Source organism: Sarcophilus harrisii, chromosome 6 (genome assembly GCF_902635505.1).
Source record: "Sarcophilus harrisii chromosome 6, mSarHar1.11, whole genome shotgun sequence".
In the NCBI taxonomy this organism is placed as follows: Eukaryota; Metazoa; Chordata; class Mammalia; order Dasyuromorphia; family Dasyuridae; genus Sarcophilus; species Sarcophilus harrisii.
The window spans coordinates 27723277-27748094 of NC_045431.1; the positions used below are offsets into that span (position 1 = coordinate 27723277).

At 36.2% G+C, this 24818-nt stretch overlaps 1 protein-coding gene across 2 annotated transcripts in view; it reads left to right on the top strand.

Annotated features, from left to right (window-relative positions):
- Positions 1 to 24818, top strand: part of LOC100921809 (WD repeat-containing protein 19) — a 68885-nt gene that overhangs the window by 4199 nt on the left and 39868 nt on the right. For both annotated transcript variants that reach the window (XM_003773317.4, XM_031944262.1), the window contains exons 4-15: positions 3769 to 3894; positions 5970 to 6085; positions 8642 to 8757; positions 12151 to 12231; positions 13694 to 13806; positions 14639 to 14812; positions 17658 to 17728; positions 18726 to 18898; positions 18987 to 19101; positions 19714 to 19820; positions 21595 to 21717; positions 22906 to 23055. In XM_003773317.4, the coding sequence (XP_003773365.1) occupies positions 3769 to 3894; positions 5970 to 6085; positions 8642 to 8757; positions 12151 to 12231; positions 13694 to 13806; positions 14639 to 14812; positions 17658 to 17728; positions 18726 to 18898; positions 18987 to 19101; positions 19714 to 19820; positions 21595 to 21717; positions 22906 to 23055 (1465 nt within the window). The remainder of the gene's footprint in view (positions 1 to 3768; positions 3895 to 5969; positions 6086 to 8641; positions 8758 to 12150; positions 12232 to 13693; positions 13807 to 14638; positions 14813 to 17657; positions 17729 to 18725; positions 18899 to 18986; positions 19102 to 19713; positions 19821 to 21594; positions 21718 to 22905; positions 23056 to 24818) is intronic.

Below are 24818 nucleotides of genomic sequence, written 5' to 3' on the forward strand. Positions count from 1 at the left end.
ACCCTTTGATCACAAACATTCAGCAAGACATAGGACAAAGAGATGCTTGCCACATATACTGACTGCCTTGTGAATGGTGAGGTTCTCTAGGTAACCATTTTGCTGATGGTAACACGGGAGAGCCTCCAGAATCAATCTGTGATTGCCTGAACTAACGTCCACAACTAACGTGATACAAACATCCACAAATAGGATTGACTAAATGAAGGGTATCTATTGACAAAGTCAATACATGCATTTGAATGGACTATCTGCCAAATGAATGACCTATAAATGACTTCTAGAATGAGTAAATGAAGCCTTTATAAAATGTTTACTGTGTGTAAAAACATTGTGAGAAGCCCTAGAAATACACATAGAAAAGTTAGAGTGTCTGGTCTCAAGGGGATCACTTTCTAATGAAGGAAACCACACATATGGAAGGTTTCAGCTTCAAGTCAAATGGAAAGATCATATAATAACAAATATTTGTTTAAAAAATTGTAATTTCAAATAACAAGATCATATCAGTGTTGCTGCTAGTACTGAAAAGTATTAGACAGCAAGATATAAAATAAAATAATCCCTAAAGAATTAAAAATCAGTATCTTACAGGATAAAAAAGAAGCAGGTAGTCGATGTAAAAACAATACAACAATACCAGACTCAGAAGAAAAACTGAAGTAAAAAATGACACCAAGAAATTGTGCAATTGGAAGAAGAGGTGAAGAACGACAAATGAACAATCAGGGTACAGGACACTCAAGGAAGGCCTCGAAAACATTATGTTAGTGGACCTTATGGAAAGACAGAGACAATCCATTCAAAATGGGCAGCTGCAATCTACATCAGTGAAGGGAACTCTGAAATCAATAAGATCAAAGATCCGTTTCACTGTGTATAGAAAAATAAGCGAACATAAAATAATAAACCTACTTCCAAAAATTACATAACAAGCATTTATCTTTATTGTCACACTTCCATATGTGTTTTTTCATTAATTCATCTGTTCAACAAGATTTCAAGGCATCCTATGTGCCAGATACTAAAGAGAAAGACAAGAATGAAGCAGTCCTTGTATTTAAGAACATTCTGTTAGAGGAAAACATATGCTTAAGTAAAAGCAAATTATATATAAAGTAAATGCAAAACAACTTGGGGAATGGACACTAGTAATGTGATTAGGAAGTAACACTGAAGCTGAGTTTGAAAGAAACGGAGGGTTTTGAGAGGATGAGTATATTGTACATTCAAGGGATAGGGGTCAACATCTATAAATCTGGGAGTCACGTGCATAAAAATGATAAACTCATGCGAGCTGTTGAAGTCACCAAGTGAGAAAGTAAATTGTCTTCTTTTCTCCAAGAGAAATAAGACATTTCAGGACAGCTTTACCTACATTTTAGAGGGCATGTCATGAATGATGAGACTGAAGAGCTATAGGAGCTAAGGTAACAGAGTCACAAAAAGCCAGAGAAGAAAAATATCCACTAGGAGAGGATGTTCAACAATGTCAAATGCTACAGAAAACTCAAGGACTGACAAGTGTCCATTTGGTTTTACAATCTACAGATCCTTGCAATGTGAGAAGAGCATTTTCACTTGGACAAGGTCAGGACCCCATTTGGAGGTTTTATACCCAAGTGAGAAGAGAGAGGTACTAATCCTAGACAGCTTTTTCAAGAAGTATGGCAGAGGGGGGAAAAAAAGACAAAAGAACAGCAGCTTGGAGCAAAGGCAAGGGTTAGTGAGGAGTTTTAAGGATGAAAGAGATTTCACCATGTTTGTAGGCAGCATGGAATCAATACATGGCAAGAAACTAAAGATTAGAGAAAAAGGGATTCTGATCATGGAGCCCATCTGCTAGACAAACTAGGAGGGGAGAAGATTGAGGGAATAAATAGAAGGGCTGATCTTGGCAAGGTTCTGGACCAAAGGAGGAGATAGTGAGAAATGATGTTAAGGGATTGAGAGCTGGGAAGTGAAGAACTGAAGCTCATGGTGAATGGTCTCTATTTTTTTTTTTTTCAATAAAATTATGAAATTTGATTTTCAGCTGAGGTGATGCTATGGGTAGACCATGGAGTCCCCAACTGATGGGAAGGGAAGTAGAAGAGAGAATCCATTGGGAACAAGTGAAAAGATAGACTAAGGTTCAATAATATGAATATAGAGTGGATCTAGCACAATCACGTAGCTTCTTCCAGCTTTATTCAACAGCTGAGGAGGAGGACTAGAGAAAACTGATGACGGCAGTGATCCAAGCTTGGGGCTGGCATTTCATGAGCAGCAGTAGGTTAAGGAGTAAGAGGTAAGGGGGCAGAGAATTGTGTGCAGATGAACTGCTAGACTAAAAGGTTGACTTTGGGAGTGGAAGAGCATATAACCAGATGGAGATTGGTTATTGGAGCCTAGTTTAGAAGCAGAAGAAATCTAGGAGATCATCCCAGTAGGAAACTGAGGCCTCTTAGAATGCTTTGTGTCCTTTAAAAATGCTGAAATTTTACCTTTCTTATGTCCTCCCTAACTGCTAATGCCCTCCCTATCAAATATATGTATGTAGGTATGTGTTTCTATACACACACACACACACACACACACACACACATATACAGATAGATGTGCTTTTGTGTGTGTGTGTGTGTATATTTTGTATATATTTATTTGTGTAATTGTTGTCTCCCTAATTAAAATGTAACTTCTTTGAGGGCAAGAACTATTTCATGTTTTTCCGTATTACTATCTCCTAGTACACGCTCTATAATAGACTGTTTAAAAAAAAAAAATACAAAAAACTTGTTGATCCAATGTAGATTAATGAAAGGCATATCTTGAAATATATTTTTCCCAAATCCTTGAGAGAGTGATTTTAAGGATCTAATCATAACACAAATTTCAACAATGTAAAGATAAATTTATATTTTAATATATTTAACATCTACTGGTCATCCTGCCATCTGGGGGAGGGGGTGGGAGGGAGGTAAGAGGTGAAAAATTGGAACAAGAGGTTTGGCAATTGTTAATGCTGTAAAGTTACCCATACGTATAACCTGTAAATAAAAGGCTATTAAATTAAAAAAAAAAACAATGTAAAAATAGTTTTTAAAAATTTGAATATGCAGGCTTTCTTTAAATATTAACTAAAGCTTATACACACACACACACACACACACACACACACACACACACACTCTGATATATTCTTTAAAAAAAATCTTAAAATGACAGCTTGAACAGTCATAAGAAACAGAAAGATACCATAACTACTTAAACATACATAGAATAATTATAGATCATAAAGATGAAGCATAATATATAACTAGAACCTTATTGTATGAACAAGAATTGGAAGTTTCTTGAGTACACTAAATATCCGGTTTTGCCTTTATATTCCCAACACCTAATAGCAAATTTTATTTAACCTGTTGAAATAATATTATATCTACTCTCATATAGAATAATTATATTATCTTTATAATCTATTTGCCTATATAATATATATATACCTATACATTTATATATGTAAATAAAGATTCTTATGTTTACATATAAAAATAAATATATATCTGTATGTGTTATATGAAACATAATTTACCATTATAATTTCATTATAAGAGATAAACAGCTTTTTTTCTCCTAAAAAAAAAAGTTTTATCCTTGCAAAATGACTCATTCTCCAGGTTGAATAGTCACAAACAACTAGACTGTGGGATAAAAACTTTACTGACAATTTCTTATCATTCTCTGGTTGTGCTTATGGTTAACAATTTGTTTTCTCTTTTTAAAAAGTAACTGTGTTGCTATGGATTGGGATAAAGAGGGAGATACCCTAGCAGTGATTTCTGAGAAATCTAGTTCCATCTATTTGTGGGATGCCAGTACAAATAAAATTAGCCAATTGGACAGTGGCATGAGGTAAGAATAACTTTTCATTGTTAAAAGCTTTCCTTAAGAGTTTATAGTTCTTCTGATTTTGATTTTGACAGTATCACATATCATATACTATATGTGGATACTGGCAATGTTTTCCCTAATTTTTATTTCTTACTGTACTTTTATTTTAATATGCTTTTTTAAAAAGTAAGATATATTTGTGTAATTAAAATGTTATCTGGCTTATGCTTTTCTTTTGTTGGCAGATTTTGCTGAACTTTTCTTATTCAAATTTATGAGTCTCTTATCCTGAAGTCTGTATTCTAATACCTTCTTGTCTCTTCTGGTTCATTTCTGGGGTTATCTCGAGAGAGACTTAGAACTGAAGGGACCTCGGTGGCATCAGATGGACTAAACCAGCAAGAGCCGGACCAAGCAGGCTAGGAAGCGGCAAAAGCCAGAATCGAACACAAGTTTGATTTCAAAGTGAGGGAGGAGACAGATTAGACATGGGTCATTGCTAGTGGGGAGTGAGGGGGCCCGAGGCAGAGTGGGGATATCTCAGTATTTATACCAGTCAGTATTTATACCAATGGCTGCCCAGTGAGCTGTAGCACTGACAATGAAGGGTGGCAGCAACAATGAAACAAGTTTATTCATAGCAGGACTTCACGAATGGAACACGGGCTCTAATCCGGTACTTGTGCAAGCTCATAGAATACCTGGTGCTGGTCAAAGCAGTATAGTACGTGAAACGATTCTGCGATTTTGCCCAGAGCGTGAGCGCAGGGAATTGGTTAGCCCAAACTCAGGGCACAGCCCGCTTGCTGGACCTCTGCTCAGGAAAACAGGGTGGCCATCTGAGGTAGCTTTGGTATTTTATAAATCAAGACCCTGTGACTTAAAGAAGGCAAATGACCTGGCAAAGGTCACCTAGGTAGTGACAAAGCCAAGATTTGAATCCAGGTTCCTTGAGCCAGTTGTGAATATTTCCATGGCAGAAACATTTCTGCACTTTTTTCTTATTATTTCTTCTGTCTTCCCAAGTTAAACTTTTAAAAGAATTATAAATGAGGGGCAGCTAGAGGGAGCAGTGGATAGAGTACCAGCCCTAAAGTCAGGATGACCTAAGTTTGAATCTGGTCTCAGACACTTAATGCTTCCTAGCTATGAGACCATGGACAAGTCATTTAAACCCAATGGCCTCAGCAAAAAAACAAAAAAAAAAATCTATAAATGAAATGGAAAACTGACTTTCTTATTCTTGAATGAAAGTGCTTTTTAAAAATTAAATTACATGATCATTAAGAGAAAAGGGGACAAGGAGAAGCTAAGACCATGAATAATCTACCTAGATTACTAATCCTACATAATAAAATTGAGCACACACATTTGGTTTTTCAGTCATTCCATTCCTACTTAAGGACTGTCTTTAATCATAACTCATATCAAAGCATCAGTCATATTGCTTTCAGACCAACAAGAGCAAATATTTCTTACACATGCTAATACTATACTGGTCCAAATAGCAGCTACTACTCTCAACCAGGCCACACTCTTACTGTAAGATCTACTTTGAAAAGATTTAAAGATATACACCAAAAATACTTTTAATAACAGGTTTTATTTGTCTTTTGTATAAGTGAGATTTGAAGAAAATGAAACCTACATCTAAACCAATAAAATAATTTGACATTTTTGTAAATAGTGACACATATTAAATTAAAATTTACTTCCATTTAAAAAAATAAACATGTAGATATATGTGCTATCAATTAAAACTTAAATTTATAAATACTTTATAAGTCACCTGTTTTCCCTTCCCATCTCTAATTATTTGTAGTAGAACCAGAAGAGTGATTTATCATATCCACATTAAACTTGAGGTACCTCTGTGAAATGAAATGTGCAGTCTCTTTTACTGCTGGCTGAACCTTAGATCAGTCATCTGGTTTTATAGTAAATTTTCTAATTTACAAGTCTCTTATCCTGAAGGAATAAGTTGCAATTTGAAAATCTGCCTTCCGAGTCAAATGATTAAAATTATGAAATAATTCTTAACTTACCTAAAGATTATTACTATGAATATCCCTCATAGTTATGTTTAAATATTGCAGGGATCAAATGTCTTTTCTTCTTTGGTCAAAATATGGAGCGTTCTTAGCTGCTGGAACTGTGAAGGGAAATTTGCTTATATATAATCGTCAGACTTCTAGAAAGATCCCTGTCCTTGGTAAGTTGTAACTGAAAATATATTAAATCTTGACAAAATACTCTTTGGCATGATAGATTTTACATCTCCAGAGCTGTCCTACACAATATATGACTAGTGAAAATGGCCCTCCAGAACCATGGAGAGGGGTGTGCTCAGGGGTCTCACCCAGCTGGCTTTTGTGCTGTTTCTTCTCAGGCCCCTGGGGTCCTGACTCCGGGCCTTGGCACTAGCTGGCCCCCATGCCTACATTGCACTCCTCCTTTACATCAGTCTTCAAGAATTCTAATTCTCTTCACAATTCTATCCAAGTACCACCTTCTACATAAAACCTTTTTTGATTTCCCTGAACTACATTTCCTCCACCCCAAATTATTTCGTTTTTACTTTGTAACTACTGTAACACATAGCTTTTGTGTCTTCTGATAGCACGGGAATTCTCTAAAGAACTGGGACTGGCCTGTGTGTGTCTTTGTATCTTCAGCTCAGTACCTAACACAGAGTAGGTACCTAGTAAATGCTCAATGGTAACTTCTTCAGAACATGCAAACAAAAACATGTCTCAGCTGTAACCCAAGTAACACTCACTTTCCTCCCCAGAGTCCCCTGGGTTATTCATTTGGGTTATTCATTGGATCTCCACTTTAGAAGCAACAAACTGAACCATCAATTTGGTATCCCTCTGAGTAGAATAATTCCAGACTTCAGACACTCGTCATTTTGTGCCCTTCCTGTCCCACCTAAACCCACGATCACTACCCTGACCATTTGGAAAAGAAGGTTTTCTCAGGATCTAGAATTATATAAGCTGAGTGTGGCTTGTGATCTAAAATGATCTATAATGAATCTGTAATGGAAATTTTTCATTTTACTTCTGAACATGGAGATATTTTCATTGGTTAAGTTTTTTTTTTTCCTTCTTGTTCATTAATAACCCCAATGGCATCTATTTTGAAATTCCCAGGGATTAATGAAGTTCGGAGACAGTGACAGTGGTTATTTAATAAATGTGAGGGCTTTAGAAGTCAAAGACTATTATTGTTCTTAGGCTTCTCACAGGCCTTCATTTATGCAGGCATTCTTTATTTCTCTTACATGAACCAGTTTAATGGATATTTATTACATGCAGCAAATCAGCACTTTCAGAAGAAGTAAAAAGTGACCAATAACAGCTGGTTTTAAAACCTCAAAGTTCAAGTCCTGTTTGACACAAACTGGTTGTTTTACCCAGCATAAGTTCCTTAACCTCCCAGTGCATTAGGCATCTCTCTCTAAGAGGGTAAGGCTTAAATTGGGAGAGAAGTTTCTTCATCTTAGAGCTCCCTATACCAATGAAATCACAGGTTTTAGTTCTATCCCTAGCCTTATCTGTACTAGGTGATAATGGGGACAACAGAGGGTCTTTGCCCCTGAGAAACTTGCATTGATACCTTCTGTGAACTTGCATTGCAGTGAATTTAACTATAGGATCTATTTCTCTTGGAAGTAAATTCATATAATAGTATACTGGTGAAATATAACTAGAAATTGAATATCATTCTGATATTAGGGTTAGGTTTCATATCCATATTATAAATATTAGCATTATAACATGATAGATATGGAAACATGTTTGAAAGTATTGTACATGTATAACCTATATCAGATTGCTTATTCTCTTGGAGAGGGGAGAGTAAGGGAGGGAGAATAAAATTTGGAACACAAAAATTTTAATAACAAATGAATACTGAGGAGCAGCTAGGTGGTGCAGTGGATAGAGCAGCCCTGAAGTCAGGAGGACCTGAATTCAAATCTGATCTCAGACACTTAACACTCCCTATATGTGTGACTCTGGGCAAGTCACTTAATCCCAATTGCCTCAGTCAAAAAGAGAGAGAATTTGAAACTCAAAAACAAAAACAAACAAACAAACAAAAAAAATGTTGAAAACTGTAATGTCAGGGCTAACTCTGGAGGGTCCCAGGTCTTGGTCTTGGAGAAGTGAAGGAGGCAAGAGAGATGGAGTCTAGCATTGCCTGAAGTCTTCTCTGTGTCTGTGGCTGAGACTCTTCTATGTCTGAGACTCCCTTAAATACCTCAGCACACTGACCACGCACCAACTGTTAGGAGAGCCATTATATCATCACATAGAGAACCATTATCTCACACTAAGTAGGAGCTTAACTATAAGCACCATGCTATCCTTGATTCAAATGTACCTTTTCAGAGTTCGGCCCTCTACAGAAAACTGTCTTTACATATATTTGGAAAAATAAAATACTATTGAAGGAAAAAAAAATAGACTAAATAAATAAATATTACATTGTCTTATTTATAATCACATTTCAGAAAGAGTTCCTATTCTTAGTAACTTCTGATGGAAATATGTATTAAATGTTGATAGTATGCTTTCATTGGAAATGTTATAAGTGTGACAGCACACTAGTTTCATAAGATACTCTTAATTCCTTCTCTGTTGGCCCCAGTTCTCAGTGATCCACTTAACGCTTTCAGATTTCATTGCCGTTAAAGGTTTTGGCTGTGTTTCATTGATTTAAAAAAAAAAAAGTATTTATCCTAAGACTGTTTGCTTTTCAGGTAAACACACGAAGCGAATTACATGTGGCTGTTGGAGTTCAGAGAATCTACTGGCCTTAGGAAGTGAAGATAAAATGATAACAGTTAGTAATCAGGAAGGGGACACTCTCAGACAGGTAATGCAAATTTTCACCATTATTAAAAACTTAGTCCATATAAATAATATACAAAATTTTACATTTTTCCTATGATCCAAACTTCTTGTACCCTGTGGCAGGATATGAATATTCAATTTATTTGCTGTTAAATTCATATTGAAAATACCAAAAGTCCTTTACATATTAGAAATGGGATTTTGGTATTATACTTGTTCCCTTCTTATTTCATCTCAGCAATATTTGAAGAGGATTACCTTCCTTATGGTTGTATTCTGACAATGGATTTGGAGGAGATTTTAAGATAAACTTATAAATGTATATATAGATTTTCTAACCTCTCCTAATAATTTATATTCTATGATATTAGAAGGCCATATTTAACACCATCATTTATTTCATTTTTCTGACACTTCTCACATTAAATTTCCAGGTTTTAATATAATTGGATTCTATGGATGATAACATGTAGTGGGAAATAAAAATTGCAAAAAAAAAACAAAAACAAAACTTTTAGAATTAAATGAATTAGCCACCTTTCAGTAATCAAGAATTCACTTTAGCCAGAGCATTAGAAACTGGACTTGTGATTTTGTTGATTTATCAAATTCCCAGATGAGGAAATTCCCTTTATAGATACAGGTATGTATCTTCTCTGCTACCTAGAATTACCTAGACCTTTGAACAGTACAATGATATATAAACTGATGCAAAGTGAACACTTTGCAAACCAGGAGAAAACCAGAACACTATGCCCAGTGACAGTAGTACCATAATGACAATCAGCTGTGAAAGACAATCCCAAAGACCATGATAAGAAATGTCTATACCTCCAAAGAGAAAACTGATAACCTGTAAGTGTAGAATAGTTTCTTTTAAAAAAAAATTCTTGCCTTTTTTTTTTTTTTGGCAACATAGTTAACATGGAAATATGTGCATGACTTCTCATGCATAATTGATCTTGTATTGTTTACCTTGTTACTGGGTAGAGGGGTTAGAAGGAGAGAGAATTTGAAACTCAAAAAAAATTTTTAAATAAAAAAATGCTAAAATAAGTCAATTATTTTGAGAGAGAGAGAAAGAAAGAGAGAGAGAGAGAGAGACAGAGACAGAGAGAGAGAGAGAGGGGTTAGGGGAATTGCCCAGGTATATATATCGCTGATATAGGCGATTTATGATTAGGCAGCATTTATGCTCAGATCCTCTTAACTCAGAAACTAATTCTTTTTCCATGAAATCATTTAATCACAAGTATTTTACGAGGGAAATTTTCTTCAAACTAGATAGAAAAGAACAAACATGCTTAAGAGTTCGTTAAAAAAACAAGAAGGCAAAGAAATATTAAGAAAACACTTAGCTATTTTAAATAAGTTCAGTACTCCTGACAAAGATGAATACTAAAAGAATTCATAGATATGATTGTAAGATTATCGTTAGTAAACTGGGACAACTCATGGAAAGCTACTTAAACATTAAAATGCAAATGATTTATAATCCATAAGTTATAAACCAGTAAGGATAATATCCATATCAGAATGGATTACTAAAAGAATGGTTTTTATGTGTTGAAAAAGCGATCAGGCACCACTAGATACTAATGTGAGTTCATTAAGAACTTGAGTCCTTCCATATTCATAACATTTCCTTTTTTGATATGATCAGAGGAATTCCTTAGAAATAGAAAGACATTTGGCAAAATTTGTCACAATAACCTTGTGGGGGAAAATGGAGAAATAATGTTTAAATAATAGAATTAGGTGAATTAGTAACCCCAAAGTTTTAGTTGATTAATCTATGTCCACCTAAAGGACATTCCTAGAAGTGGGCTTATCACTGATCCTCACTCTTCCAAAAGTTAGCTTGTCTTTCCCATCTTTTTTTTCAAATTTGATAAGCCTAATAATAAAAATGACAATTTTACCTAAATTAATCTATTTATTCAGTACTATGTCAATCAGACTGCCAAAAAATTATTTTATAGATCTAGAAAAAAATAACAAAATTCATCTAGAAAAAAACAAAATTTGAAGAACAAAACTTCAAGATCATCAAGGGAATTAATCAAATTGAGAAGCCTGCCATATATCTGTATTTTCATCCAAGTTATTCAGTAATTTTTTTAACCAAACAGGGCCAAGAAGCACTTATTAAATTAAAGAAGCACTTATTATTATGGCACTTATTAAAGCTCTCCTTCCAGATTGAGATTATCATTCTTTGGGCTTGATCATTCAATCAGTTATGAATCCATATTACTATATTGTCTCTCCATCCTGGCCATGAAATCTAATGAGAAACTTTTAATTAATTCAACAAGCATTTATTGGCCACAATTGTGTACAAAGCACTATGCTAGACAAAAATGAAAACTACATTCTCCAAGATATTATCTGCAGCTCTTGTGGTTTCCCGAATCTAGACACCAGTACTTGGAATTGTTGTCTCTTCTTGTGAATGGATGATGATGATAATGATGATGATGATGATGATGATGATGATGATGATACAAGGAGACTGAGAGGCAGTTGCCGTTCTCTGACCTCTCCACTGAGAGGTCATTGCATTGTCTGACCTCTTTCCTCTTCCCTCTACCTCCAATTTATTTCATTCCCAGTCCACAAGCAACACCTGTGTCAGTAAAGGCTGCCCCAGGACTCCCTCAAGTGTCACAATCCACAGGGGCAGAGGCTCTTGGAGAACTGCCCTGCCCTTTCACCCAGACATGATCCTTAACACCAAGATGCAGTGGAATCCCAAACTTTAGGATTCTCTGCCCCTCAGCATCTTGCTAGCTGAGTTCTGGACTCCCTGCTCCTTTAAAACTGGGCCGCCCAGAACTCTAAATATATACTCCAAATATAATCTGATTTTTGCAGAGTACACAGAGACTATTGCTTCTCTTTCTCTGAACATGTCATTGTTTAATGCAGTCTAAATAAGTTTAGTTCTTTGGCAGCTGTAGCAAACTTTTAAGATTATGAGTTTACAGTCCTCCAAAAGTCCCATGTCTTTTCCATGTGAATTGGTGATTTTTAAAAAATTTTAAGTGCAGAATTTCAAATTTGTTTCCATTAAATTATAGCTTATTGATTTTAGCCTATTCTTCCTGCCCATTGAGATTTTGAATCCTAGTTTCTTACATTCATGTATTAGGCTTCTCGTTTGCTTCTGTCACAAATTATATGCCTAATCTGGAAGGCAGAAAGAAAGTATCAAAAATGAAGAGGAAAGGTACTCTAAATCCAGGATACAAAGTTTGTAACATCCTACAGTTGAGAATTATTGAGATCTGAGTGGGGACATTAATCAGATGGACGGGGCCAGAGCCCAGAAAACCATGGCATTTCCAAAAATGAAATAAGTCCACATTGATCTTCATCATTAGTCATAATTGTTTCTATTTTTATTTCATAGACTCCAGTCCGATCAGAGCCTAGTGATATGCAGTTTTCAACAATGAAGACTGATGACAGAAACTCTACTTCTGAAAGCACAGTAAGAATTCAGAATCAAGTCTGTATTCAGATCACCTTGGTGTTTCTGTGAACTTTAAAAATATAGAACCCATTTGTCTTAAAAAAAAAAAAAAGGTTAAAAATGCTTTAGACATGGATTTGATATCTAAAACCAAAATCTAGTATTATTTGCAATGGCTAAATAAATTCCTTATAAATAAGACAAGGATTATCATTTAATAGTTTCTGAAATACTAGTGATAAGTTACCAGAGGAAATTAAAGGCATAACATTAACAAAGAGGAAACAAAATTATCCTTACTTACAGATATGATAGATGTGACAAAACCCTAGAATATTAGCAAAAATAAACTACAAAAATAATTTCACCATAGTAGAAGAATACAAAATAAATTCCAGGCATTTAAGAAGTACCAGAAGTGCTTCTCAAGAACCTATCAGCAATACTTTTCACAAATTACATAAATTCTAGAAGAGATTTTCTATAGTATCACAAACTGCTACTAATGTATAATGGAAAATGGATGGTATCTTTTGAAAAGCTACTAAGAAGCTAGCACAATTCATTTTGGGCCATACCGTTTTAACATGAAGTTTAATTAGTCGGGGGGGTGTAGTTCTGGGGGAAACAGTAGGGGTTATGTGGCTTGCCCAAGGCCACACTTCTAGTGTTTGAGATCACATTTGAACTCAGGTCTTCCTGACTTCAGGGCCAGTGCTCCATCTACTGCCCCATCTAGTTGCCCCTTATCATGAACCTTTTATATATGACCTGGTCTAGGTCTATATTTACAGTGTGAGCAAAAATTGCACTTGTTTGTGGGGATGGGAAAAAACTGATGTATGAAACTATAATTATCTAGAGCCCATAGATATTCTAGATACACAGCACTTTAGTGACATCATTCATTTAAAAACATTCCAGAAAGTTGACTTTGGTATATGCAATAAAATATCTTGAAATTGTTATTAAAGTCTTTTCAGATTCCCAAAGTACATTAACTTGATACATTTTACATATCTTACATAATTTATTTTAGGATTTAGTACACAAAAGTCATATTCCTATTTACATTCTTCATAGATACACAATTTTGGCAGTATAGATATTGCCTCCACCAAAGTCAATCACAACTCCTCAATGACTTGGTTAGATAGCCTACAAATTGTCGTAACCGGAAGAATGAACCATCATAAAACCAACTTGATGATGAGTATCTCTGACCTTAGCTAGGCTAGGTCATGGTCAACTGAGGCACCAAATGGTCCATTGCTGGGACTATTCTCTGTGTTTATTCTGCCTGGCAGGATCTGCCAGGGCTACTCTAATTCTGGCCTAGCTTTCAGGAGTCAGGGTCACGGTAAGGGATTACAACAAAATGATGGTGGAGGACACCAGATTCTACCGTATAAATAGCATTCATTTTTTTTCATGAAGCACTGTGTCTTCTGTTTCACTCTGTTTTGTATTTTGTTGATAGATAAGTGTGGTGGTTGGCAAGAAAACTTTATTTCTTTTCAATCTGAATGATCCAGATAGCCCAATTGATCTGGAATTTCAGCAGCGTTATGGCAGCATTGTTTGTTACAGTTGGTAAGTACAAAAATTTTAAAGCAAATAAAAATCTGAATCTTTTTCCAAATTAGTAATAACCTTTCATTTTCCTTTATCTGTTTTCATTCATTCATGTACAATTTATGTCTTATAAGATTAATATTTTCAAGAATATAAAGTGAAGACAAGTCTGAATTTTAAAAATGACTTTCAAGTTCTCCTAACTATAATCTAGCTTCCATTCAACTGCTCAAATGAGTTTCCTTAAGAACAGTCTGACCATGTCATTCTTCTGCTCAGTGAGCTTTAATGGCCATCAATGCCTGAAGGCTCAAATGCAAACTCATCTGTTTGGCTTCTAACGCTTTCACAGACTTAGCTGAGATGAATCTTTCTGGTCTTATTGTACTTAACTCTCCTCCTGTACTGTGTCAGTCAGCTACTCTGGCCTTCTTGCTCTTCCTCTCACTACATCCCACTCTGTTCCTTTGGACTGGCTGTTGGCCAGGTCTATAGAATCCCTCAAGCTCGACCTTCTACATGAAGCTTTTCTTGATTCCCCACCAACGAGGCTGTGTATATCTGTATCTGCTGTTGGATGTGCATGTTGTCCTCCTCCATTCAAGTGCAAGATCCCTGAGGGTCGGGATGTTTTGTCTTTGTATCCCTGATACCTAGCAGTGTTTAATGACCTGGCAGGGCATTAATAATTTCAATTGTTTAATTCTAAAATTATCTATTTAAAAGATACTTACTGGTTTACCAGTGATAATGATAATCCCCAAACTATTGAAAACTTTAGTTATAACTGCTTTTAATTTGACAAACTGGCCCACTGTCTCTGTTACATAGCTATTTGTATTGCTTACAGGTACGGAGATGGCTATATAATGATTGGTTTCTCACGTGGAATTTTTGTTGTCATTTCAACTCATATTCGAGAAATTGGTCAAGAGATCTTTCAGGCTCGGAACCACAAGGATAACTTAAGTAGTATTGCAATATCACAGTCCCTTAACAAAGCCGCCACGTGTGGGGACAATTGGTAAGTTACACATCTAAGTCCTTAAGTAAAATCTCCAGAAAATACCACGACAGAACCAGCAAGATCGTTTTTTTTTAAATCTAGCAGGAATGAAATTTGTTTGAAAGTGTGCAAGATGAATATGTAGTGCATCAAACCTGTCTGGTTCTTCATGTTCCTTCCTCAGTGCTCTGTATTCTTTGGATGTAGAAATGATACACCTTAGAAATTAGGATTGTATATGGTGAGAGAGATAGACAAGGGGAGGGCAGCCTCTGCTTTATCCGGGACTAACCTCACCCCTGGCCAGATGTTCCAACTACACGTTCCAGACTTCTTCCTCACCACCACTTCATACATCTCCCAGTTATGTAGTTCTGCTCTTTTTTCCCCAGTTCAAAAACATAGTTCCAGTTAGGTTGATTTTTGCCAACAAAACTTTCTATTTAGATTGCCTGTTTATTGGCCTAAAAGAAGGAAGATTAAGTAATAATTGAATTGCCAAACTTGAATAACTGGGACAAAAGTAATGTCATAGCAAATGTAGAACACAGGAAGAGAAGCTGAATTGGTGAAAGGAATATCTGATTATATTAAACTAACCCTAGCACCCAAGAGTGGTTGCTTTTACCAGCCAGAGGAACTCTGGTATTAGAGTTGAGAACTTTATTTGAATTATTACTCCTCTATTTGCTCTTTTAAAAGAATTCTAAATTCAACAAACATCAAATAAAATGAGCATCTCAATTTGCAAAATAAAAGCAAAAGAGGGGATTTTATGTGAAACTTACAGTATATGCATCTTACTTTTCCTGGCAAGTACATTAAATTAAAGATGGAAGTTTCAAAGCTGGAATGCTTACCTGCCTTTCCTTCTGATTTTCTTTTCTTTTTTTCCTTTTTTTTGGGGGGTAAATCTATCACTATCCACCTTCCCTTTGCACCTGCCCCACCCAAAATAAAGTATGTTATACTTATAACATACATGCATAGTCGAATAAAGCATTCCCATATCAGTCATGTCCAAAAACATGTCTCATTTGGTACCTTATGTCCATCACTCTTCTCTCAGGGAGAAGGTAACATATCTGCAGTCAGTGGCCTTAAGGATTCATGGTTAATCATCACATTGCTTAGAAACCTTTAGTCTTTTCTTTGCAGCATGATGATTATGGTGTATATTGATCTCCTGGGTCTGCTCACTTGTTTCTACATTAATTTATACAAGTCTTCCTAGGTTTCTCTGAAGCCATTTCTTTTATCATTTTTTCCTGTGCAATAATATTTCATTATATTAGCTTCCAATTCTTTGCTATAACAAAGAGTCACTACATATATTTTTGTTTAGATGGCTCTTTCTCTAATGTCTTTGGAGGTGTGGGTCTAGTAGTGTTATAATCAGGCCAAAGGGTTTGCACAGGTTAGTAACTCTTAGAACATATTTCCAAATTTCTTTCCATAATAGATCAATCTACCACTCCACAAGTAGTGCGTTTCATTCATTCTCTCTAAGAATCAGTTTTCTCACCTATTAAATAAGGATAATATTTGTGCTATTTATCCCACAAGGTTAATGTGAGAAATATTATATTTTATAAATATTAATTTAGTTCAATAAACATTTATTATGTACCTACTGTGTGCCAGGCATTGTGCTAAGTACTATCATGTCCTATATCTGAATTATTATTATTAAGAATTTTCTTCGAAACCCTTGCCATACATTTCATACATTTTGTGACTGGAAAATCTCTGAAACTTTATTTCTTCATTTAATTTGCTTTTTGATTTGTGTTTTCTTTTTCTTTTCAGAATATTTGAAACAAATTCCAGAATATAAACATTTTGAGTTACAGTTTAGCATATATCTTATTTAAAAATATTATGAAGTAATGAAAGTGTTGAATATTGACCTAAAATATATTTGCTTAGATTTTTACATTAAATTTTGTGGTAAAGTCTCTTTTAGAATTGTTATGAATTAACTAGTACAAATTTATGTCAATGTCATAAAAATCATAGAATCTTGACATTTTCAAGTTCTTTAAAATCTCGTCTAATATGTATCAACTCTCAGTGAGACATATTAAGTTAAATTGCTTTTTCTGGTTCTTAGGACTGATTAGATATGCATGATAGGTAGCTGGACATAGAGGCACAGTCTGTGATTGTGGAACAAGGTAAAAGTAACTTGCTTCTGACTTTCTGGCCATGTCCTAATCAATTCTGCTAAAACAGGTACTGATGTACACAATGGGCATGATTGTGTGGGTGGATAATAAAACTGGTACATTTACCTTTATTTTTGGAGACATTTAGTTTTTAGAACTGTATTAATTTTCATAATATTATAATCCTATTAAATGCATGAAATGAAAGAGTTAACACACATTTCAAAATGTTAGAAATGTATTCCCAGAGAAAAGTTAAATAAATCCAGTATCTTAATAATAAATAAATTAACATCAAAAATGATTGATTATTATATTTTGCTACAAGATACAACTTAATTTGGGGGGTGGGGTCTTAGTAATTGTGATAGTAACAAAGACATTTTAAGAAATAAATGTTGAGTTTTATCGAGATTATGAGTTAAAAGAACTTAACCTAACTGGACAGGTTACTAAGATAATACCATAGAACATGGAGTTGGTATTTTAAAGATCCCACTTCTTGTCATTGTCCATAGCAAATTCAATGTGCCCAATCTAAACATCTTTACTTAGGCTGAATCTGTGTTTGAAAACATGATGGTAAGTTCTGTATTTCAGTGATGTCTTTGCTTTTCCTTAAATCAAGTGTTATTTAGTAGTTTTCCATTTTTAAAATATTAGATAAAACTAATAATTTTTATTTTGTTTTTCAGTATTAAAATCCATGACCTCTCAGAACTAAAAGAAATGTATGCTATAATAAATATGGATGATGAAAATAAAGGTATTTTATGAATTTCTTAAGATAGTTTACCACTGAATTCATTTGCTTAACAATGTTATAGTGTTTGTTATTTTAGTATTTCTATTTATTACAGGAAGCTTGAGATATGATATCCTGTACCTTTACATTACTTGTATTTATTTTAAATTTGAATTATTATTATTATTTGAATTTTCATTTCTTGAATTAATTTGTATTTGTTTTAGTTAATTAATGCTACCTAAATTGAACTAAAGGAGTCCCTATGTTTAAAATATTTATTATGGATTTTATTAGAGTTGATTTGGCAGCAATAGAGTGCTACCATAATAGAGGATAGAGTGCTGGACTTATTTATAGCCTTAGTGCAGATCAGGGAGATCAGGGCTTCTTAAACTTCTTCCACTTGCAACCCCTTTTCACCCAATCTGGTAGTGAATCTGAGCTAGGTGTTCCTGATAGCGGTTGCCGGTGCTGTGTGGTGCTAGTACATGTGCAGGGCAGAGTGCACGTGTTGTGCGTTCATACCCAAAGCCCAGTGAGCATGTGCGATGCAGCACGGGCGAGGGGTGCCAGAAACACCTCAGACTCATCACGCGTTTTATCATTGCGCAGCCCCCTATTCAGTGACCCAGCTCCATATGGGAATGTGACTCACAGGTGAAGAAGCTTTGAGCTACGTCACCCTGCAAGTCACTGGTGTCTCTTGGACTCCGTTCATCATCTGGCTTCCCACAGGTTCCTTCCCACTCCAAATCTGTGAACTGCAATCTGTGTTTACAAATGCAAAAATGTACTTTACTCTTTAATTGGATGTTGAATCATTTTATATATTTATATGAAACTAACAATTTCTACTCTGAAAATAACTGTCATTGACTTAAATAAAAAATGTATTCATATTATTAAATAAAATATTTTTAAATTTACCTTTTCCCCTCTGAAATACTAAAATAAATATAATTTGTAGAAGTTTTGTTCATTAATTATAGTTTGCTTTTGAAAAAACTCATTTCAGGCTTGGGTAGTCTGTCTTGGACAAATGATGGCCAGTTGCTGGCAGTGTCTACTCAAAGAGGCTCACTCCATGTTTTCCTGACCAAACTTCCTGTTCTTGGGGACAACTGCAGCACACGGATTGCATATCTCACCTCCCTCCTCGAAGTGACAGTAGCCAATCCTGTCGAAGGAGTATGACAAATACATTATTTTTATTTTATTTATAGATAAATTCAGAGTAATTTTAGCAGCTTATTTCCAGTGACTGCTTTTCTTGTAGGAGCTACCCATTACAGTGTCTGTTGAAGTGGAGCCCAACTTCTTAGCTGTTGGTCTTTATCATCTAGCTGTGGGGATGAACAATCGGGCCTGGTTCTATGCACTTGGAGAGGGCTGTAAGTCTAAGCCAATTTTGCTACTTTAACTCTCCTTATGACACACAAGTGAGAAAAGGGAGAACTTCATGGGCTGCCTGAAGGAAAGTTCCTTTTCTCTTGTGTACCTTCTTGGCAGTACATACAGCATTGTTCCTTAGCTTAGAAGGTTTTGAACATTATTGTCCTAATTTTCATAATTCCCAAAACAGCTTTGTTCTTTGTTTCACAGCTCCTTTGGCTTTTTTCCCCTTCAAATATTGGGAATTGAAAACAAAAGACATTCTCTTCACTCACACACTTCCCCACTGGAGATACTCTGTCATAAAGCATGACAGAGTATGATTTACTTAAAAAGAAAATGACATTACATTTTCATTGAGCTATCTATTACTAGGATTTACATATGATAATTTACTTTAGGTTTGTGTCTTGTATAAACTTTCATGGGTGTCATCAATGCAGATTCACAAAGCAGCTAAAATTTCTTGAAAAAAGATGAAAGAAAATGTCAAGGTTTAGAAGAGTTTTGAAATGTTGATAGTCATAATTTAAGTTTTAATTAGTTTGAATTTTTTGCAGCATTTGTGTGAAATACAATGCCATATTTTAATGTCTTCTTATTTTCTACAGATGTGAAAAAACTGAAAGACGTTGAGTATCTGGGAACAGTCGCTAATATGTGCCTTCATTCTGACTATGCTGCTGTACTTTTTGAGGGCAAAATTCAGTTACATATGGTGAGTCTTATTTTGTGAATCTGAAGGCCTGTGGAGTTGGGATAAGTGGGAACAGAAGAAGAGTAGACTAAGGCCTAATAGTAAGGAAAACTTGGGAGCTAGAGTGAAACTGAGGCCAAACCAGTTGGATCTTGCCCCTGGACACACAGTAAGCTCCTGTGACTCCCCTCATCCCTTGTCTAAAATCCAAGAGGTAGCACGGCCTGAGGGAAGAAGGCGGGGCCTCAGGCCAGGACCAAGTACACTCAGAGCCGGCCTCTGACACCTCCAGGCTCTTTGGCCTTCATACTAGGGAGTAAGGGGCTCAGTGCCTGGCCGGGGTGGGCTGGGCCCTGGCTGAAATTACAAGCCCCTCTCCCTCGAGGACCTTCAGTGTGATGGAGCGCCCTTCTGGCCACTCTAATCTGGCCCCACAGTGCCCTGTCACCAGCCTCTGTGCCTTTGTCCCCAGGCCAAGCAATCATTCCTTGCTCACCTCCACCTGCCAGGGCTCCTTGCTTCCCCAAAACTTGGCTCCTGTCTCACCTGCACCAGACCTTCCCTTCTCCTTACACTGCCTCCTGGCCCCTGCCCAGGCTCCCGTCTTACCGAAAATACTTGTACTGTGTGTGTGTGTGTGTGTGTGTGTGTGTGCATGTATGTGTCGGTATGCAGTGAGTCTTTGTGTGTGTGTACAGGACCACCAGTTGTCACAATAGGCAGAATTTGGGCTTGGGGTCAGGAAAACTCCTTGTCCCAAGTTCAGATCTGGACTCAGCCCTTACTCTCTGTGTGACCCTGACCAGGTCACCTCACCCCATTTGCCTCAGTTTCCTCATCTACCAAAGGAGCTGGAAGATGGCCAACCCTCCAGTATCTTTGTCAAGAAAACCCCCGGTGGGGTCCCACAGAACATCAGCAATGTAGGGACTGTCCTCCCCCATAGGGGTGTAAGCTCCTGGAGTGCAGGGATGTTTGTTATCTCTCATGTCTGGGGCTGTGTTTGGTACATCTCGGGGACTTCACAGCCCAAGCAGTTGAGGGATGTAGGCCAGATGACTGACACTCATCCAGGACAATCATATCCTCCCCACTGTGGCTGCGCTCCCTGGATCTTAGCTTCCTCCCAGCCAGGTTTGTCCTTGTCCAGTCCTTGTCTTTACAGAGGAAAATGAGCATCTCTGCCTCCTCTTGAGGCTTCTGTCATCTCCAGCCCACCAGTTAAAAAAGGTGGTTCTCTCCCTTCCTTGTTCTCCTTTTTCTCCACAACTCAACTGTAATGTTCTGGTTAGCTTTCTGGAGGTCTGGGGACCAGCCTTGTTTTCATCAGAATAATCACCACTAGAATAATCAGGGATAAAGTCCAAAAGATTAAATCAATCATCCTGAACTAGAGAACTCAAGCTAAACTAGATAACCATTGTCTTATCAATTCCACTGAGTTAACACCTTGTTTAAATCAATGATACTGAGCCTTGAGTATTTTTCTTCAAAGTTCCTGCCCTTTACATTGGACTTTCAAAAAATCACACCCTTTGCATTGTCCAATTGGCTTTCCTCATTCTCGGCTGTGTCACTCCTGGTCCTGCCCCTACAGGACTGCGGTGTGCTTTTGTTACTGTCCTTGTCCTTGAGTAGGGCTTCTCCTTGGGCTGGCAGTGTCCTGGGTCGTCCATACCCACCTCTTAACTTAGTAGGACCAGGGAGCTTCCAGCTAAGTGACCTTGTATGACATGGAAGGAACCCCCCCTCCCCAAGCTTGTAGCATTCTAAATGACTGTTATTACCATTTTAGATAGAAAGTGAGATTTTAGAAGCCGAAGAAGAACGTGAGACTCGACTTTTTCCAGAGGTGGATGACAGATGTCGAATTTTGTGCCATGCTTTAACTGGAGATTTCCTGATTTATGGCACAGATGTATGTACTGTTCTGTTTTCACTTCTTTCGGTTGTAATATTTAGAAATTTTCTATTTTTAGTTAATTGATCATATAGTATAGCTCATGGTTCCCTGTCTATTTTTGACATTGAATTCATAAACATAAGGCCAAGTACATACATGGAGATAATGTTCTCAATGTGCTTAATCATTTTTGTTAGTTTTTTGCAGTTTCCTTATAGCATGAACTCAATCTCATCTTTGCGTATCTGAAATTCATATAGCCTTTGCTAAACAGCTAAAAGTGAAAACAAACTGATGATAAAAATGTAAAAGATCATTTTATATGTAAGACATTGATTTTAATAATTTAAGGGTATAGAAGTCAAATGTTCTTTGACATTTGGTGTTTCAAGACACTAAATTAAACATAATTAAAACAATAAGATCTACTGGTTTTTAGAAAAGACTAAAAAATAAAATATTGAAAAAGATGAGAAAAATGTTAAAATGCCAGTAAGTACAAGAGAAGTTAAGTTCATTATTAAGTCACAAGAATTCTTTTCGATGGAAAAAATGGTAGGAAAAATGTTGCATGTTGAGAATGTTTTCATGCTTTTTGGTATCAGGCATACTTTTTTTATATTCTTTATACAGAACAGTGTGAGCAACAGTCATAATGCCTTATTTATTGAAAATACTTTTTTTTCAAAGCACTGTCACATCTTTCTATTTTGATTCTCAGAAGAACTGTAAGTAAAGAAAGTTAAAATCCTTGCAAGAAAAGTCATTTACTGCATAATTATAACCAGTTCTCCCCTACTTGTATGCAGTGTCATATAAATTGATGGTACTCTGTTAAACTTTCAGAACAAAGGTAGCAACTGTGATCTACTAATGAGTTACTATTTACAGTAATCCCATAATTGACTAATATTTCTAATCCCCAAATTTTTATGCTTGTTTTCATATTTTAAAATCTTGCTAAATATATTTATTTATTTAGTCTAAAGTGTATGCCTAAGGTCATCGATATAGAAATATCAAATGATTAAGATTTCTTCTAAGTACAGAATTTAAAATGTATTGATACCAAAAATATAATTTAAAATATCAGATTTAGCAAAATTGCTTGGATTTTGAGTTAAATATTTCTTTAAGATATGAAACATTTGCTTTAAAAATAGGAAATGTCTCATAATATTTTCACGATTGTATTTTTTTTAGACTGGTGTTATTAGGTATTTCTTTATTGAAGACTGGCAATATGTGAATGAATATCGACATCCTGTTGGTGTGAAAAAAGTTTTTCCTGACCCTAATGGGACAAAATTGGTATTCATTGATGAAAAAAGTGAAGGATTTGTCTACTGTCCTGTAAGTTCAAAAAATCATTTCAATCGTATATTTAAGTTCTTAAATTTAATAAAGAAAAAAAATGAATGTGTCAAGAAGGGAAAGGTTTTGTGACTGTGAAACCCTGATGCTTAAGGGAGCATTCAGGCAGAGACAGTACCAGTCATGCTCCCTTTTTCCCCTGCTCAGCTCCTGGTGGAGGATCAGCACCTGGCGCCTCAGTTCTCAGCTTCACCTCACAAAACAGAAAAGCCCCTAGGAGCATGGGTTAGATCTAGAAGAGACCTTAACATTCCTCAAGCCCATTGTCCCCATTTTGTAGCCAAAAGGCGAAGTGTGGCTCAAAGCAGCCATCCTGGTAATAAGCTACGATTCAAACTCAGATCCCCTGACTCCAAACCCATGGCTTCTTCCATTGCACCCTACCACCTGACTCCAAACCCATGGCTTCTTCCATTGTACCTCACTGCCTCCACAAGGCAATCTCCCTACTTTAATTTCATTCACCTCGGACCTATTCTGGCTCCCAGCACATTATGGGAGAGCAGCCACAGGGCTGCAGAGAAGAATCATGAGTGTCAGAACGCCAGCCTTGTAGATCCAGATGTCTGCCTAAGTCTCAAACTCTGGCCATTTTCCCTTTCCCCTCCTCACTAACCCCTGAAATCTTAAGGTAGAATAATAAAATATAACAGCTGGGGGGGGTGGGGGGGGTCCTAAGAATCATGTGAACAAACATCCAGATTCTAGAAAGTGAAATGAGTGTCCCAGGCCAAACAGGGAGTCCGTGGTAGAATCTGGGTCGATGGCCAGGCCTTCTGCCTCTCAGTCTGTGACCTTTCTCAACTGATGGATTGAATTACATCAAAACAATAGATCGCAGTCACTTCTGCTTGATTGTCTTGTGGTGCCCATCACCATCCTCCATATCATCAGATATGTCCCATTAAATTTGTCGTACATTTTATTTTATTCCATTAAACTCTCCCTGTATGCTCAGTCTTCACAGTTTGTTGCTTTATGACCTACTTAAAGGAAACCACATCTCTTGCATACATATGAGAATACCTCACTCTTCAGCTCCCACTGCACACGATTGTTCTGTTTACTTGCCTGCATTCTTTCAAATATGTATTTATTCAGTCTGCTTCTTTCCATTGTGGAGATAGGAAGCAGGGAAGCAGGTCTAATGATGGCTTTTTCTACTGCCTTAGAGGAGGAAGAATTCATCCTTCTGTTCTATTGGGACTGTCAGTTGACAGAGCAGCCATTCCATTATTTTATTAATTCTTCTGCCAGCACAATAACCCCCAGTGGGCCTCTTCACAAGTTTTCTCATATTTAAAAGCACACAAGGGAAGGAGATGTAGGAAGAAGTTGTTTCTGCACATACAGACATATACTTTCTCTCTCTCTCTCTCTCTCTCTGTTGTTCTTGCTCTCGCTCTCTCAGGATAGTCAAAAGACCTTTTGTGTTCCACATTCTATGGGTTTATATTTATTTGCTTGTTAAATCTCATGTCCATACAAAGATATGTTTTACATTTATTAGAATGCATTATCAAACAGGCTTTGAAACAAAATGCTACTGACATTTATTTAAATCAAATTAATTCACAACCATTTATTCTTGTTTTCTAAAGAGAGTATTTACATTTTGAAAAACTTGAAGCTACAAAATTGTCATTCCTGGCCCAGTTATTATCTTTAGTATGAAGATTCATTTGTGTACATCTCATAATAATTCTCCCCCCCCCCCCAGGTCCCTAGAATTATTGATTTTA